We start from the raw sequence: 19309 nt of genomic DNA, 5'->3' as shown, positions 1-19309 counted from the left end.
GTGTAAAATAAATACTCAACAAGAAATCAAGACTAGAATGATTAAAAGCACTGTAAAAAAGCAATGTAGAAAAGAGGAGAAAAATAATGATTAGGGCAAAGAATGTACAGATGTGCTTTATACAATTGATGTATGTATATAAGAGTTGTATGAGCCCCTAATAAATTGTTTTTTTTAAAAAAAGAATTGTACAAGCCGCCAATAAAGTAATTTTTTAATTGTAAAAAAATAAAAAGCAATGTAGTTTAAAGAAGCAAAACAATTAAACAAGATCAAGACATCTGATTTTGGATTCAATCACTGATACTTCTTCATTATGAAAATCTTTCTGGGATTTGTTTATTGTACTTACAAAGTAAGATTCATTAATGACACCTACCTACTACACCTTCAAAGGTCATAGTCAAAATAAAAATAAATCACACACATGAAAATGAGTGAAAAAACAAAGCATAAGTAAATATAAGGTAATTTAAATTCCCACCACTTGTCTGTCAGTTTGTCATGCTATGGTCACTTGTGTGTTGCTCTCATGCTAAAAGCTATGCCACCAGTATTTCAAATACTAGCAGGGTGAATTACCTACAATGAACAAGGTTTAGTGAAGCTTCAAGACTGAGACCAACTAGGCAGAAAAATCAGCCACTAAAAATCTTAGGAGTAACAGTTGAACATTGTATGATTATCGGGCCAGATGATGAGCCCTGTAGGCTGAAAGGCATGCAAACTAGAGCCAGTGAAGAGATGTCTCTTCAAAGTAGAGTAAACCGCAATGTGAATGGAGTAGATTGCAATGGTGTGAAGGAAGCAAATCTTTTTTGACCTTTATCTGTAGACATGACATGACTCAAAATGATAAACTAGAAATATTTAATAACCTACATGTAGAATGAATAAAGTATAAATCTAGGAAAATTGGAAGTTGCCTGAAATTAAATGGAACACATAAAGATCAATATCCTCAGAATTAGTGAACTCAAATGGAGTAACACTGGCCATTTTGAATCAGATAATCATATGGTCTACTTGCCAAAAATGATAAATTCAAGAGGAATGATATCCCAGATCTAACCTGAAATACAACAGGTTATGTTGTATCTTGTCCATGATAGGAAAATATCCATATACCTACAAAGAAGACAAGCGGATATGGTCACTATTTAAATTTATGTACCAAATCCAAAAATGAAGACTTTTACCAGCTTCTGCCATCCTGAATTATCAAACATGCCATCAAAATGCAAGGTCTACATATAACCTCCTCCCTGGGGGGCAGACAGTGGAGAAGTGGGTGAGGGGAGATGTCAGATGTGTAAGATATGACAAAATAATAATCATTTATAAATTATCAAGGGTTCAGGGGAGAGGAGGGAGTGCGGAGAGCGGGGAAAAATAAGGAGCTGATATCAAGGGCTCAAGTAGAAAGCAGGTGTTTTGAGAATGATGATGGCAACATATGTACAAATGTGCTTGACACAATTGATGTATGTATGGATTGTGATAAGAGTTGTATGAGCCCCTAATAAAATGATTAAAAAATAATAAGAGAAAAGAAAAAATGCATTAATAGTTATTAGTGATTGCAATGCAAAAATGGAAACAAAGAAGAAGGATCAGCAGTTCAAAAATATGGTTTTGGTGATAGAAAGAAATGCCAAAAACAAATCATTGAAGAAATTTTGCGAGACCAATGATTTAATCATTGCAAATATCTTTTCATCAATAAAAACAGTGAATATATACATGGATTTTATCAGATGAAATACATTGGAATCATATAACTACATCTGTGAAGAGAAAAAATGGAGAAGCTCAATATCATAAGTCAGAAGAAAGTTAGGGGCTAAATGCAGAACAAACAAACCATCAATTGCAAGTTCAAGATGAAGCTGAAGAAAATTAATAACAAGTCCATAAGAATCAAAATGTAATCTGTGAATATATCCTATTTGAATTTGGAGAGTATCTCAACTAACAGTATCTCAACTAACAGTATCTCAATGAATTCCCAATGACTGAAGACCAGATGAATTGCACAATATCAAGGGAATCATAAATGAAGAAACCGAAAGGTCATTAAAAAGACAAGAAGGAAATGACCAAAACTGGTATGAGACACTGAAAGTTACTCTTGAATGCAGAGGCTAAAGCAAAATAAACAAATTATGAAGTAAAAGAGATGAGCAGATTTCAAAGGCTGATTCAAGAAGACAAAGCATTATGAAATGTGAAAAACCTGGATTAGAAAACCAAAAGGGAAGAAAATGCTCAGCATTTCTCAAAACACTCAGGATTTCTCAAGCTTAAAGAATTGAAGAAAAAAAACAAATTTAAAGTTGTAATATCACAGGATTCTAAGGGCAAATATTGAATGAAACAGGAAACATGAAGAGAAGATAGAAGGAATATAGTCACTGTCCCAAAAAGAATTGGTTGACAGTAAACTATCTGAAATGTAAAATATAATCAAGAACCAAAGGTATTAAAGGGAGATGTCCACCAAGCTACAGTGAAGGATTTGGTAAAAACAAGGGTCCGGGAATTGACAGATTACAAAGTGAGAAGTTTCAACAAACAGAGGCAGGCCCTCATCCATGCCAGGAAACTAGGCAGGGACCTACCTGGCAAACTGACTGAAAGAGAACTCTATTTGTGGCCATCCCAAAGAACGGTGATTGTGGGATACAGAAAGATTTCTCCCAAGCTGTCTCCCCCAAACATATGCCAGACAGCTGCTTGGAAATGACTATACTTGGAGGTCATCAGATATAGGTCAGGGGTTATTCTCCCTGAGAGCTATCAGCCATCTAGAGCAAGTAGTCACCACTGTTTATCCAACAACAAATAGGGCCCACTCCCTTCTGATAAGGATAGTAGTTAGACAAGGTTTCCTTGTAGGAGACCCCAGAGAGGTCAAACCCGCCCAAGGATGACTAAGGCTAGGCTGCCATCCTAAACCTAAGATCTGCCCATCTTGTCACATGTATACTCCAATCCCTCCCCTTCCTATTGTATGTCCCTAGACCACCCCCCTCTCATTACTGTATTACCCATAGGACAGCCCCTTCCAGTGACATATGTCCTCACCTGTAATTAGGGGGCTTGCACGTCCCCAGAGAAGATAAAAAGCCTGGGCTAGCATTAAATCTCTCTCTCCCTCCACGTGGACCATCAGCATAGCAGAGGTGAGCATGCTACCATGAAACGTGTCTGACTCCATTTATTTCAATACTTCTATCTCTCAGGTTCTCTATAACTTTACTATGATCTTTACTTATTATGGCTGTACAATTGTGCCTACCGGACCCGTAATGATGTGTTAGGGGCTGGCTTCCCCTGACAGGTGATCCAACAGAAAACAAATTATTGAAAAATATCATTAATATCACATATAAGTTTTACTAAAAACAGTTGCAGCTTGCTATAGTTTATTGTGCCAGCCTGGCCGATAAACACAAGTAGGATTAACTGAAGGGCAGAGGGATAAATGGCTCGGTGAGCCTCACCTTGGTTGTTCTGTGCCTCAGTTTAAAGGGCTACACTACCTGTGGGATGCCTAGCCTGTGGACTGTGTCGCTGTAAGTTGAGGTCCCTTTAAGCCCACACGATTGGAATGTTCATCTCTGGAGCTGGGGACTGACAGTTGGGGACCTGCCTTGCTGTTTGCTGCCTGGGTATATATAGCCCAGCTCTCTCTACAGAAGGGAACTGGCACCTGGTAGCTCTCAAAACTTGAAGGACTGCTAGTGTCTCACTGCTTTATAATTTAACTGTTAATTTCTTGTATTATCTATCTGTATATTATTTAACGGTTTATTTCTTGAATTATATATCTATCTTTATAAATGTATTTATATATAATTACTAGCAATCTGGTTTGTCTCTCTAGAGAACCCTGTCCAATACACAGCTGTACATAGATTTATAGGAATTCAGACAACCACCAAAAGTTTAAACTGAAGCTTCAACTCATAGTAATGCAACAGTGTTGTCCTGTCCCGCACCACCCTCACAAATGTAGCCATGTTTGAGCGCACTGCTGCATCCACTGTGTCAATTCCTGTTGTTGAAGGTCTTTTTTGTTGTTGTTGACCCTCTACTTTACCAAGCATGATATACTTCTCTAGAGTTCATCTAAATAAAATTTCCAGTGTAAGCAAGACAAAAATCTCGCCCTCCTTACTTTTAGGAAGCATTCTGGCCATACTTTCACCAGGACAGATGTGTTTGCTCTTCTTGCAGTCCACCACTACAATTCAAATGCTTGATCTTTTTTCATTGTCCAACTTCCCCATATGTATGAACTGACTGAAAGTACCATGGCTAGAGCCAGGCAAACCTTAGTCCTCAAAGGGCTATGTTTGCCCTGTAACACTTTAAAGAGGTCTTGCACAGATTTTGACCAAAACTATAAATCATTTGGTTTCTTGACTGCTGTTATGTTATCTTCACTAGCAGTCTATTTCTAGGGTCTAATATCCATTGCAACAGCTACACAGAACTCCCATGCAAAATTCATGATTAAAGGGTTTAAAAGGAAGTTAACAGGTTGTAATGTATATGTGAAATGCTCAGGTTAGAATTGTTCATCGGGACATGTTACAAAGTTCTTTCAGGGTTGCTAATAAAGATGTCCAAAGGTACACCAATACCACTCTGAGTATAAGCCTCAACCAGAGGGCAATCAAGCTCTGTGGGTCAACAAGTCTAGCTCCTCCAATTAAGTACCCAGAGGTACCCTGGTCCACAAGCCAGCCGCCTGCCTCAAATCACTCAGCTGTACTTGTTTCCTTGGCTGAGAAGTCCACCACTGGTTCAAGCTCTGGTTCTTGGTTTGTTTCGAATTTTGCTTTTGTTTTTGAGCATCTTATATCTTCTAAGTATGGATTATACTGGGTAAAGGTTTTTAATTTTCATGTAGCCAAAATTTACCTTTTGAAAAATTACTAAAATTGTTTAAAGAAAAATTGTAAAATTCAGAATATAAAACTTTTTGTTTTATAGAACATGGAATATACATTAAATAATACATAAGAAAACATTATCATTTTTACCCAATTGAATAACCATTAAAATATACATTACCTGCCCTTTCGTTGTATGGCACTAGCTTTGGAAATCCACACCATTTTTAACATTGTAACGGAATTCAGTGCATCAAAGGACTTCTGTAACATTTAATAAATCTTTGTTAAAAAAAAGTAATAGTAAAAAACTTTATCTACATATTTTAACATGTCAAGGCCTTAATTCAAGGCTTTCTAATGACTAAGTAAGTACAGCACAGTACTAAATAGAGGTGAGGGAAATCTGGACTTTCTAGTTACACCTAAAAAAAGAAAGAAAACTCAAAATCTATACAAAACTTGCAATCCTCTTGGATAATGATACCAGGCAGCTCTCATAAGGTATCAAAATGAATAAAAATCATGTTTTCTTTTATCTATCTTCTATAAAATTTATCATTTTGCAGAATAGGTAAAAAGAAAAGCACTGAAAAAAAATCCCACTGCCATCAAGTCCATTTCAACTCAGGGACCCTATATGCAGGGTTTCGAAACTGTACACACTCGGGAGCAGAGCACCTTATCCTTCCCCTGGGTGCAGGTGCTGAGTGTTAACTGACACTCTTACTGTTAGTCCAAGGCGCAACCCACAGCTAATAGGATAAGGAAATTCATTAAATATAAATATTCTAAATTAAATAAATGTATTTAATTGATCAATATATTTAATTATATCGATTGATTTAATACATATATTTATATTTAATTAATGAGAGTTCACTTAGGAGGGTAAGAATAAGGAGATAATAATCCTAACCCAAAAAGAATTTGTAACCTTTCCCATTTAACCCCCTACTGGGTTACCAATGAAGAACTTAGTCTACCTAAAATGTTTCAAAATTTATTGCCTCTTACCTCCTCAAAGAAGCAAAAGTGAAACTTTATTATAAAGAAATATTTTATGTTAAAATAATACAGTTCTCAACTAGGCGAAATATTTCAAACATTTAATTATCATTTTTCCTTTCATAAACTAGACAGAGAAAACAAAAACAGTTTTAAAAAAATTTTATCAAAGATATTGCTCATTTCGTTTTTAATGTTACATTTGTCAATTTTGTAAGTAAAAAAAACTGCCTTGACACTACCACCATGATTTAACCAAAGTTTACCATATAAATAACACCTAAGTTTATTTCTCAAATATTTATTTAAAATGCGCTTCGATCACCTTTAGATAATTTCATGGTGAGAAAAATCTGAAATTTCACTGTCTCACCACTCGTTATTTAAGTGATAATATTCATTATTGTGCTTTTGTAAGAAATCAAATTTATCTCTCCTTTACACTATGACCAACCCCATGAAATGTCCAAATTATAATTTTATTTTGTGAAATTCTCTTAAAATTCTAAATATTTTTCAATATTTCTAAAGATATTTCTGTTATATTTACAATAGCATAAAACAATTGCTACTTTTCACAGTAAAAATAATTATTTTTCTATACTAGAGCAGAATCAGTTGCTTTCTAAAACATCCATTCCCAAAACCAAATTACTGCCATCTGCTCCATGCACTCATAGTGACCCTACATAGGCTTCCAAGATTGTAAGTCCTCATTGATATGAGTAGACGCTCCATCAGGAGTAGTTGATGGGTTTGAACTGTCAGCTTTGTGGTTAGCAACCCAACACCTTAGCCACAGCACCAAAACTCCTTGAAATGTGTATACTTACTGCCATTGAATCGATGCTGACTCACAATGACCCTACAGAACAGGATAGAACCGCACCTGCATGTTTCCAAGATTGTAACGGTTTGCAGGAGTCGAAACCCTGTCTCTCCAGCAGAGCAGCTGGTGGTTTCAAACTGCTGATCTTGCAGAATGCAGCCCAAAATCTAACCACTACATCACCAATGTTCCCTAAAACATGTATAATTGACCCTTAACATGGATTTCAACTGCATGGGTCCATTTAGATGTGGACTTTTTTTAAAGCATTGTGTAGAGCTAATCCTCTCTGCTTCAGCAATTCATCTTGCCAGTAAATTTGTGTATCATGGTAAAAATTGATCACTCCCGTACTCAGGTATTTTTCATCTGATTTACTATAATAATGCATATCTTGAACGCCATCATAAGACACATATGATTATCACTAGTAATGCTGGAAGGGCTCCCATGAAGTAGAGCAAAGTCATTATATTACAATAAAAAGTTTAATTGTTTGATATGGACATAGATTGAGGTCTGAAACTGGTTGCAGGCCATTTCAAGATAAATGGATCCAGTGTAAGGGTTGTTGTCAAAAAAGAAAAGAAAATTTGTGAAATAAACTATGCCAGCAGGCGCAAAATTCTTGTACTTTTTTGTGACTTTATCTTTTCTATAAAAATGCTGCTTGTTGTAGGTATGATATATAATAAACAAAAAGTATAAACTACATAACAAATATATACGTAAAATGTGTCCATCAACTGTCAATTGCTAAGGTTTATTACGGTCAAAAGTAACCTACTGAGTTGTTGAATTCCTGGAAAGTCAAGAGGTGGATTTCCACTGTGTAGGAGGCTGGCATCCCTAACCCCCACATTGCTCAAAGTTCAACTGTGTCATATTTCTGCCCTTGATCAATTCCATTCTTTCAGGGAAAGGCTCTAACAAAAGTCTGGGGTGCTGACAATTGCTGAGCATTGCAACGCTAAAAAGAAATAAATGCTTCCTTTTGCTTATATCAGAGAATATTAAACATTTTATGTTTTATAGGAAGGGCCCGAGTAGAGTCATGTGGTAGTACACCAGATTAAGCTACAAATCCAGGATTCACACCTAATAGGTGCTCCTTGAGAGAAAGAGGCAGCTATCTTTCAAGTCTCAGAAATCCTCTACAGTAGTTGTACTCTGCCCTATACAGTTGCTCAGTCAGAATCAACTCATTACCAGTGGGGTCAGATTTGGGGTTGTAAGAGGTCTACAAGGCCCCTGTAACAATTACTTCAATCGGATATTGGAGTATGAGAGCAGCCATAAAAGGTGGGCACTGTGTTTCTTTCTTTCTTTTTTTTTTTTTGAGATTCCAAATATTTATTTATTTTTTAATTTTAAAAAAGACCTTATGTATCTTTTTTTTTTCCTTTTCTTTTTTTACATTTTATTAGGGACTCATACAACTCATCACAATCCATACATATACATGCATCAATTATATAAAGCACATCCGCACATTCCCTGCCCAATCATTCTCAAAGCATTTGCTCTCCACTTAAGCCCTTTGCATCAGGTCCTCTTTTTTTTTTTTCCCCTCCCTCCCCGCACTGTGTTTCAATGAACACTTATTTACAAAATCACATAGTGAGCCGGATTTGGCTTTTCAGTGCAATTTGCTAAGGTTTATGCTTGTTTGCTTTTTTTCAGAGTGGTTCTATTGAACCCAAACATTTTCCAACAGTAACTATGGCTAAGGATCATGAGGAAAAGCTAACGCTGACTGCTGCCGTCAGATTTAATGTGCGCTACAGCGTTACTATGAGTCCAATGGATTAGATGGCAGTAGATCTGGAATTAGGTCATATGTAAGGAACTAAAGGTACAACAATGAGAAAAAGCAACAGTCTATGTGGAAAACACAGTTGACAGAAAAAAACACGTTGGGCTTCAAAAAATTCATCGAAAAATAGAATTAAGATACCGGAAAATTTTCATAAACTTTTTGAAGGCCCCTCCTATATAAAATATATAATCAAATTCCTGTGCTGTGTGATATGTTTCACTATAACTAGCAAAACCCTAATTTTCTTACTAGTACTTAATGAGTAGAAGCTAAATTTTATGTATAATTTGTTAATATAACTTATGAACTAGTCATTTCCAATTCATAAGGACAATAAAGAACAGAGTAGGACTGCTGAGTACAGAAGCAGACTACTACAACTTTCCCAAGTAATTTGTTAATTATAACAAATTATATCCTATATACTAAATTTTTAGATAGATTATGTATTTTATTTCAGTGAAATCAACCATTGCTACGAAGTTAAATTCACCTAGAATTAGTAGTTTTTCTATTACAGTGAATTCTATTTGCAAAAGCATTTATTAGAATGGAATTTTGTCTTTATGTATATAAAAATACAATTGACCCAAACATACCTCTTTCATTTTACCAGCATCAATAACAAAGACAACATCATTGACTGTGATGCTGGTCTCAGCAATATTGGTAGAAAGAATCTGTAACAGAATGTTATTTTATAATTAATGTGAAAATGCAACCAATGATAATCAAAATTGGAAAAAAGATTTTACATGAAGCTTACTATTTTTCGAACACCTGCAGGTGGATTTTTTAATACTTTCTTCTGATCTGATGTTTGCATATTTGAATGAAGCATAAAGACTTGATATCTGTTGGCAAATAAATGAGAAATTGTACTATAACATTGATCTTTTATGCAAAGCAACAAATATAAATCTTGAGCTTTTACCTTTGTGTATTGTCAGCAAATCGCTTATCATCAAACAGGATGCGATCCCTCAATCCAACAATTTCATCATATCCAGGTAGGAAAATTAATATTGCACCTTAGAAAAAATTATTTTTCAATTTTAAATTTAATCTTAAATTCAGGACCAGTCAACAGAACTTATTGTAAAAAATACTATACCACATGTTTACAAATATAGCTAACATTATTTATGACCCTATTCAAGATTTGCTACTAATGGAATTATATAAAAATGTAAACACAAAAAGTTCTTAGCCAATGCTTATTTACCAGCATCACAGCTATGGCAGATATTGTACAGAAGATGCATGATTAAATCCAAATCGACTTTTTCATCATCAAAACTATGGTGATAAGCTTTCAGGAGCTCTCTGTCTTCGTTACTCAGGTCATTTCCATTTGTCTGAACCAAAGAACTTTCATCTAGATTTCCAAATTCCAATGAAGCACTAAAAACAGATAAAGTTGATTTTTATTAAGAAATGTAACTCAAAAAAATAAAAAAAGAAATGTAACTCTTAAATGTAGTTCTTCCTAGCTATAATTTAATTCATGCTTCAGCTATGGGCACATTTCTCAAAGTAAAATTTAGTAGTAAGTGCTTTAGAAAAAAAGAATGATACATAACCAAATAATTCAACATCATTAGCAACCAAGAAGATGCAAATCAAAATCACAAGAGCATAACACTCAACTTCACACCGACTAAGATGGCTAAACTGTAACGGACAGAAAATAATGAGTAATAACCAAACAAATGGAGAAATTGGGACCCTCGTGCATTGCTGCTGGAAGATGTAAAATGGTAAAGACACTTTGATAGTTCTTCACAATGTTAAAAAGTCGCCATTTGCTCCAGCAGTTCCATTTCTAACACGCAAACACACACACACGTTGTTACTGTTGTTAGGTGCCATCAAGTTGGTTCCGACTCACAGAGACCCCATGCAAAACAGAATGAAAATTGCCTGGTCCTATGCCATCTTCAACAATTTATGTTAGTCCATTGTTGCAACCCCTGTGTCAATCCCTTTCATTGAGGGTCTTCCTCTCTTTCACTGTCACTCCACTTGACCAAGCACAATGTACTTCTCCAGAGAAGGTCTCTCCTGTTAACGTGTCCAAAGTACAGGAGCCAATCCTCACTCCTTAAGTACATTCTGGTTGTACTTCTTCCAAAACAGATTTGTTTGGTCTTCTGGCAGCCAATGGTACGTTCGATATTCTTCACCAGCATCAAAACTCAAATGCATCAATTTTCTATAATCTTCCTAATTCAATGTCCCACTTTCACATGCATATGAGGCAACTGAACATACCATTGCTTGAGTGAGTCAGGCACACTTCAGTTCTCAAAGTGACATCCTTACTCTTCAACACTTTAAAGGGTGTGTGCAGATTTGCCCAAGGCAATATATCACACTGTCTGATTTTCTGACTGTTGCTTCTATGAGCATTGACTATGGATCAAAGTAAAATAAAATCCTCGACTTCAATTTTTTCTGTTTATTTATTGGTCAAATTATGAGGATTTTGGTTTTCTTTATATTCATTGAGTTGCAATTCACATTGAAGGCTGCAGTCCTTGATTTTTATCAGTAAGTAGTTCAAGTTCTACTTGAAAGCCCACATAGAAGAAGCACACCAGCCGGTGCGATCATGAGGTGCCATTAAGACTGGGCAATAGGCATCAGAAGACTTAAAACGAACAGTAAACAAACATACAAAAATGCATTGGTGAGAATGGAGGGGGTTTGGAGCGGAGACTCAAAGCCCATCGATAGACAATGGAACATTCTCCCACAGAGGGGCCACAGGGAAGGGTTGAGTCAATCAGGGTGCAGTGGAGCACTAAAGGGTCACACAGTATACCTCTGATCCCTTGAGGTCTCCTGCTCCCAACTCCCCCACCCCCCAGCTAGCATGATCCCAGTGCTGCTTCCCAATCTAGACTAAATGGAAGCATGTATAGGTATAGGCAAGAGATAAAACTCACAACACATGGAACCCAGGAACAAGAATGGGAATAGAGATACCAAAAGGGTAGGGGGAAGGAGGGGAGAAGTAGGAAGGGAGGAGAGCACCGATTACAATGAATGGCACATAACCACACACCCCCAGCCAAGGGGAAGAACAACAGAAACCAGTAGGAAAGGGAGATGCTCGTCGGTGTGAGATTTGAAAATAAGTAACAATCTACAATCTATCAAGGATTCATGAGGGTGGTGGGGGGTAATGGGGAAAAAAGAGGAGCTGATCCCAAGGGTTCAATGGAAAGTAAGTGTCTAGAAAAGAATGATGGACTATATATATGAATTTTTCAGATACAATTGATGTATGGATTGTAACAAGAGTTGTAAGAGCCCTCAATAAAATGATTATAATATAGTTACAGCATTCTACAAATACCTCATTTACAACCTTTAATAATCTAAGTTTATCTTAAATTTGTTAATTATTTAATGATTAGATAGGATTAATGAGATTTTAGAAGCATTACATTTCTAATTTTTTTTAAAATCAAAGCAATTATATTTATATAATGCTAATAAGTTTCATAAAACAAAAAATCTTCTCCATTTCTAAATTACACTACCTAGAAAGAGTTTTTCAATCAATCCTTCTAGTCTTTTCTTTTTTTTTTCTGATTTTCCAGAGTAAACTATAAACTATTAAAACACACTAGATGCTATTAACTTACAAAATAAAAAATAATCTTTGGATGAGACTATAAACAGCCTACATTTGTTACAGTCTATGACTTACATGGCTACACTTTTTTAAAAGAGATTAGAATTACAGTGGAGATTTTTACCTGTAAGATTCCAAAAGATCCACAATTTCAGTTTGTCCAAAGTGTTTAGCCCAATCTAAAGCCATCCTACCAAAAGTCAAAGACATCAAATTAAGACGCAAAAATGTTCTTAAAATTATAAAACTAAGCACTCAAAATACTTTAACCGTTAAAATACAATTGTATAGTTATGACACAATAGCTTTTAAATAGAAATAATTGTAAGAAATCAAAAAAGACGTGTTGTTATGAAAACAAATACAAAGAGTGAATAGAATATAAAGAAATTACCAGCCATTTGAAGCTTTACTGTGGACATTGGCTCCCATACTAATTAACTGCTCTATTTGACTTGTGAAACCGCGTCCTGCAGCAACCATCAGAGCTGTGGCACTTGTTTCGCTGTGCCTGTAATCGACTTAAACAAAAGCAAAACTGGTAATTTCAGGAATATTTAAAATAAATTAACTTTTTAAAAACTTTTAAAGGGAATTAATTAATTCTGGGAGAATTAACCACTACTTATCCTTTCACATACCTACATAATAAGAGCCCTATAATTCCACTCAGCAACCCAGGAAAATGGCTTTGCTCAGAAACAGGATGAAATAGAAACAATCAGTTGGAAGGTAGAAGGAAAGATAGTTGTTAGGCTGTTATAAATTCACCTATGTAAAGATAGAAAAGAAAAGCAGCTAATTTACAGAACCCTTAAAACTCTTCCCAAACCTTCATGTTGGCTCAATCACTGAATGATAATGATAAAGGGAGGGGGAAAAATCCAAAACTTTAAAGCTTAAAAGTTTAACTGAGAAAAAACTTCAAGTATAATTTTTAGCATGATTTTTTTGGGTGGTGTTTGGCCTTTTTCCCTTCATCATTCCAGGCTACTAGGTCCCAAAATATTTAAAGGAGAAAACACTAAGAAAGTTTATTCCCACAAAATTGTTTCAGGAGAAAAATAATTAAGGTCCTATTTAAATTTAGTCACTTCCTACTCCTATCCCTCAAGTAATTCAGTATCTTATAATTATTTAGCATTCTTGTTATATGCTAGAGTCCATTGCAGCTCACAAGGATATGAAACATTGTCTATTCCTGCACCAGCCTCAATATTGTTCCTATGTTTGATCCCATTTGTTAAAGCAACTATTTTGATCATCTTATTAATGGATTCCTTTTTTCACTGATCCTCTACCTTACCAAGCAATGTTACTCATAATTTGTTAAGATCTACACATTTAAATGATGTCCTTCGAGAAATGGGTCCTTCCTTATCACATGTCCATAGTACATTAAGATGAATTTATGACATTTTCACTTGTAAGAGGCACTCGGGTCATATTTCTTTCAACATAGCTTTGTTTTTCTGACAGTCCATGATTCATACAATATTCTTTGCAAAGAGCCAAATTCAAATGCATCAATTCTTCTTTAGTCTTTCTTATTCACTGTCCAACTTTCGCATTCATATGAGGCAACTGAAAATACCATGGTGTGGGTCAGGAGCATCAGAGTCTTCAAAATGATATATTTGCTCTTCAATATTTTAAATATATCTTTTGCAGTAGACTTGCCCATTGCAACATATTATTTGATTCCTTGACTGTGGTTTCTAGAGGTTTTGATTACAAATCCAAGTAAAACGAAATCCTTGACAACTTGAATTTTTTCTTCATTTATCATAATGTTGCTTATTAAGCCAGTCCAGTGGTTGGTGATGATTTCTGTTTATGTTTACGTGTAACCAATTTTTGATCTTCATTAGTGAGTGCTTCAAGCCCTCCTCACTTTCAGCAAGCAAGGCTGTATCATCTGCACATCACAGGTTGTTAATGAGTTCTCAACCAATCCTGATGCTGTTCTTCATGTAGTCCAGCTTCTTGAATGACTTACTCAGGATATAAACAGAATGAATATGGTGAAAGAATACTATCCTTACACATATCTTTCCTGATTTCAAAGCATTTGATATCCCCTTACAATTATTTTAAAAATTATTTTTAAAAGGTGAAACATCTAAACTATTTGCCCTGTGATCATCTTTACATCTTTTTTTTTTTTTTTCACAAGAGAAAAGCTTGTAGTTAGTTCAGGGATTGTTTGCTGGCACTTAGGAGCGTTTTCCAGTACAGTCTGTTGGGGCATCACGCCCTGGCCCCAAAGTCCACTTTCAGCATTCCCTGGGGACCTTGTCACTCCATTCCCTTGCTGTTCCGCTGCAGTGCCCCCGTGATTTGCCTCGGTGTGGTGGGATCAGGTCAGGTGCAATTCCCACTGTATCTCCGGTGCAGTCCCCTGTATCGCCCTTAGTCACTGATTGGCATCATTTCTCATAGTGGGGCCAGCCATGTTGTTCTCTCTGTGGACTGGCTGCTCTACTCAGGAACATCATCCTCAAGGCCTGGTGGGCCAGGCTGTGCTTCACTCTCTCCTCCTGCCCCTTCATCTGCTCCCGTGTGCTCTGATCAGATATGTTCATCCCCCCATCTTTACATCTTAAACCAAAGATATCACCTTAAGTCATCTTAAAGCCAAACTATAGTTTAGCTTAACAAATGAGAATGGTCTGCTTTGACAAGCATTACATGGACTCAAACTGACAAAAGCAACTTGAAGATGAGATAGGAAGTTCAAAGGTGAGTGCATGTTAGTGAAGAAGGAACAACTTAGCAAAAGACGGTCAGAACTGGTGACACAATTCAAAGAATATGATCAATGTCACTAAATTACATATCTAGAAACTGTTGAATTGGTGTCTATTTTGCTGTGTGCATTCTCAATAACACAAAAAATAAAATTTTGGGGGAGAAGTGAATAAAGCAGCTAATAAGAAAAGTACCCAATCTCTGTAGCCAAATTGCCTGGACATAAGTCATTGATTAGCTATGTGTCCCTAAGGAAGTTAAATGCTCTCAATCATTTGCCCTTTATCTGTAAAATAGGGATGGCAGTTAAGACAAATTATACAGAGTTAAGACAAATTATGATTTAAAATACTGAGAGTTTAGGATTGTGTCTGGCACATAGTACGCATTTGATTAACAATAATAATTTTGTTGTTGATCTGAGCAGGGGTCAGAGAATTACTAATAGCCAATCAAATACAGTGAGTGCCTTTTTTCCCCACCATAATCAACTAACAAAATCCAGGACAGCTCTCATTAGTGAAAATAAGAAATATGACATAAAGTATGTACACATGAATTAGAACATGAGCTTGTGTAACTAAGATATATAAAATTTTTCATTTGTCAAATAATCTACATAAAACTCTATCTTTTCTTATCCTTCCTTCTATTGAAATTACAAATCTTGTTAAAAAGCCAAAGAAAAATAAAGATGCCCTCCCCAATGTGAAGATGGAGAAATAATGCATATGAGCATGCACAGATGTAAAAAAGAAGCACTTGGGCACCCAAATGACATGTATTCAGGGACCACATATACTATTATGGGTATAAAAGGTTAAGAATCCCTGACTTAGTACAGTATTTACTTATTTTATTACACTACTAAAATTATCTTGATTTGTGCATTTAAAATAACAACTAAAGAAAATAATCTTACTGTCATCGGGTAATTCCAACTCATAGCGGACCCTATAATATAAAGTAGACCGCCACCATGGGTTAAAAAGCCTCCTCTGTCCCCTGAGGGGCAGTGAAGTGTTTCAAATTGCTGATCCGTGGTTAGCAGACCAACTATAATCCACTATGTCAAAAGGAGCTTCGACGGCACAGGGTTTAACATTCATGCTGTTAACCACAAAACTGGCAGCTCAAACCCATCAGCCCCTCCACTGAAGAAAAGTAAGACTGCATGTAACCATAAAAATTTACAATCTGCTCTGTTCTCATGGGTCAAAATGTAACAAATATATTAAGTTGAATTACATTACTACTACAAGAAAAAACAAAGGCTCTATTGTTTTTTAATAAATTAAACTTACCACTAACATTTTCTGTTAAAATAAGGTGAAAGACCTGAGCAAAAGCATCAACATCTTTATGAAGCCATATGTCAGAAAGACAAGCATCCATTTCCTTTATTAACCATGGTTCAAGGCAATTCACATCTTTTTCAGTCTAAAAAAATTAAACAAAAAGATCAAAAATTACCAAATAGCTCTACACCCACTTACAAAAATTATTTGCTCACAAATGCCACTACCTTCAGGTCTTCCAACCTAATCACATATTATAAAAAACATGACATAAAATTTCTATTTTAATCAAAATATAATCACAATATCCTCTTTTTTACATTCATCTTTTAACTCAGAAAAAGCTGATCAACAAAGGATGATAATCCAGTCACAATACAAAAGCACTGAAATACGAATCAACTGTTTCTCAACTTCTTCTTCCATCTAGGTCTGAATACTTCTTAAGGTGGTTTTTCCATCTCTGAATAATTTTGACCTCTTCAAGTTACACCGTGTCAAAGGCATTTCTGCCATCTTGAGGAACTCAATTTATATTCCTTATAAATATTTTTGAAACTGAGGAACGAAAAATGTCTGAAGAGGCAAGATCAGTAATGCAGATGGAAGGATGAGATAATATTTCCCAGCAAAATTCCAGCTACTCTCAAAGAATTAGGAGATGCATTGTTGTGATGGAACAAAATTCCTTGGCACAAAGAGATGAGCCAGCCAAGGGTACAGTATATCCCTGACAAACATCTAACATTCCTCTAGTTCTTTAATGCTTCCTCCCCCCACCATCATGACCCCAATTCTATTTTACAAATTTGGCTAGACCAGAGCATGTACACTGGTACAAACAAGAGCTCTTGACATAGGGAATCCAGGACAAATAAATCCCTCAGGTACAATAATGGGAGTAGTGATACCATGAGGGTAGGGAGAAGGCAGGGGGGCGAAAGGGGGAACCAAAAACAATGATCAACATATAACCGAACCCCGAGCCCCCAAGGGATGAACAACAGAAATATCGGTGAAAGGAGACAGCAGTCGATGTATGATATGGAAATAATAATAATTTATAAATTATCAAAGGTTCATAAGAGAGTAATGGTAGGAAGGGAGAGAGAGGAAAAACTGAGGCGCTGATAACAAGGCTCAAGTAGAAAGCAAATGTTTTCAGAATGATGATGGCAACATATGTACAAATGTGCTTGACACAATGGATGGATGTATGGATTGCGAAAGACTGGTACGAGTTCTCAATAAAATGATTTTTTAAAATTAATATTTATTCAATCATCACCACAATCCATTTTAGAACATTTTCTTTTCTTCTTCTTTTTAATCGTTTTATTAGGGGCTTATACAACTCTTATCACAATCCATACATACATCAATTTTGTAAAGAACATTTGTACATTCATTGCCCTCATCATTCTCAAAACATTTGCTCTCCACTTAAGCCCCTGGCATCAGCTCATTTCCCCCCTCCCTCCCTGCTCCCCAATCCATCATGAACCCTTGATAATCTATAAATTATTATTTTGTTATATCTTGCTCTGTCCAACATCTCCCTTCACCGAATTTTCTGTTGTCCATTCCCCAGGGAGGAGGTCACATGTAGATCCCTGTAATCGGTTGCCCCTTTCCACCCCACCCTCCCTCTACCCTCCCAGTATTGCCACTCACACCACTGGTCCTGGAGGGATCATCCGCCCTGGATTCCCTGTGTTTCCAGTTCCTATCTGTATCAGTGTACATCCTCTGGTCTAGCCAGACTTGCAAGGTAGAATTAGGAACATGATAGTAGGGGGAAGGGGGGGAGGAAAGTTATCTGTTTCATCGTTGCTACATCACACTCTGACTGGCTTGTCTCCTTAAGACCCTTCTGTAAGGGGGTGCCCAGAGGCCTATAAATGGGCTTTGGGTTTCCACTCCGCACTTCTCCCCTCATTCACTAGGATAAGATTTTTTTGTTCTGATGATGCCTGATACCTGATCCCTTCGACACCTCGTGATCACACAGGCTGGTGTGCTTCTTCCAAGTGGGCTTTGTTGCTTCTGAGCTAGATGGCTGCTTGTTTACCTTCACGCCTTTAAAACCCCAAACACTATATCTTTTGATAGTCGGGCACCATCAGCTTTCTTCACCACATTTGCTTATGCACCCATTTGTCTTCAGCGATGTACCATGGAGGTGATCACACAATATTATTTTTTGTTCTTTGATGCCTGATAACTGATCCCTTCGATACGTCGTGATCGCACAGGCTGGTGTGCTTCTTACCATTTTAGAACATTTTCTTCATTATTATTAGCTTCCCTCCCCTACTATAACCCTAAGAAACTACTAATTAATTAGCATCTCTATGGATTTACCTATTTTGGATTTCATTAAAAGTAAATCATACCCCCAAAGAAAATGTTTAACAGAAAAACTTCAATCCAAAAGAAAGCAGAAAATAATAAAAACTAGACTATATTAAAAATGGGTCAAAAGGGGAAAAATGATAAAATATATCAGTTTAACCTAAATAGACCTGCATTAGTTCACTTTCCAGTGCACTTGTATCTGAGGAAAAGGTTATTCACATCTCTAGTCAATAGTCAGAGGGATTAAATGGAGGGTTAATCCATGTGGGAACTTGGGGACTCTGCAGATGGAATTTGGGCTTTCTTTACCACCCACAGACTTGAGGCGTGATTTCTTTTCTCTTCAGTTCGTTCAGCTTAAGAAATTCTGAGGGTATACTTTCCTTTGGTGTTCTAACACTCAGTCTTTCCACAGTATAAGCTTTGTCTTCCTGAGCTGTCCTCTGACGTTTACTCTTCAGTTCTTTAACTTCGTTTCTTCCGTTTACTCCACATTCAAGATCAAGTTTTGTAGACTCTTTGGGTTTGTTCTTTTATGTCTTTTTCATGACTCTTTGAATTCTTCTTTTGGATGTTCTTGATGTCACCCCATGACTCCTCTGGTCTTTGGTCATTAGTATTCATTGTGTCAAATCTACTATTGAGAGGGCTTCTAAATTCATGTGGGATATACTCAAAATTGTACTGTCGCTTTGA

General features: G+C 36.2%; 1 protein-coding gene across 3 annotated transcripts in view; it reads right to left on the bottom strand.

The window, feature by feature from the left end:
* YTHDC2 (YTH N6-methyladenosine RNA binding protein C2) overlaps positions 1-19309 on the bottom strand; it is a 72647-nt gene that overhangs the window by 28923 nt on the left and 24415 nt on the right. For all 3 annotated transcript variants that reach the window (XM_075541399.1, XM_075541400.1, XM_075541401.1), the window contains exons 10-17: positions 16262-16397; positions 12601-12727; positions 12331-12396; positions 9786-9964; positions 9495-9591; positions 9327-9414; positions 9160-9240; positions 5086-5168 (exon numbers count right to left, since the gene is read on the bottom strand). In XM_075541399.1, coding sequence (XP_075397514.1) covers positions 5086-5168; positions 9160-9240; positions 9327-9414; positions 9495-9591; positions 9786-9964; positions 12331-12396; positions 12601-12727; positions 16262-16397 — 857 coding nt within the window. The remainder of the gene's footprint in view (positions 1-5085; positions 5169-9159; positions 9241-9326; positions 9415-9494; positions 9592-9785; positions 9965-12330; positions 12397-12600; positions 12728-16261; positions 16398-19309) is intronic.

Source organism: Tenrec ecaudatus, chromosome 2, assembly GCF_050624435.1.
Source record: "Tenrec ecaudatus isolate mTenEca1 chromosome 2, mTenEca1.hap1, whole genome shotgun sequence".
Classification (NCBI taxonomy): domain Eukaryota; kingdom Metazoa; phylum Chordata; class Mammalia; order Afrosoricida; family Tenrecidae; genus Tenrec; species Tenrec ecaudatus.
Note: the sequence above shows the minus strand (reverse complement) of the source record. Positions and strands in the feature narration are given on the sequence as shown.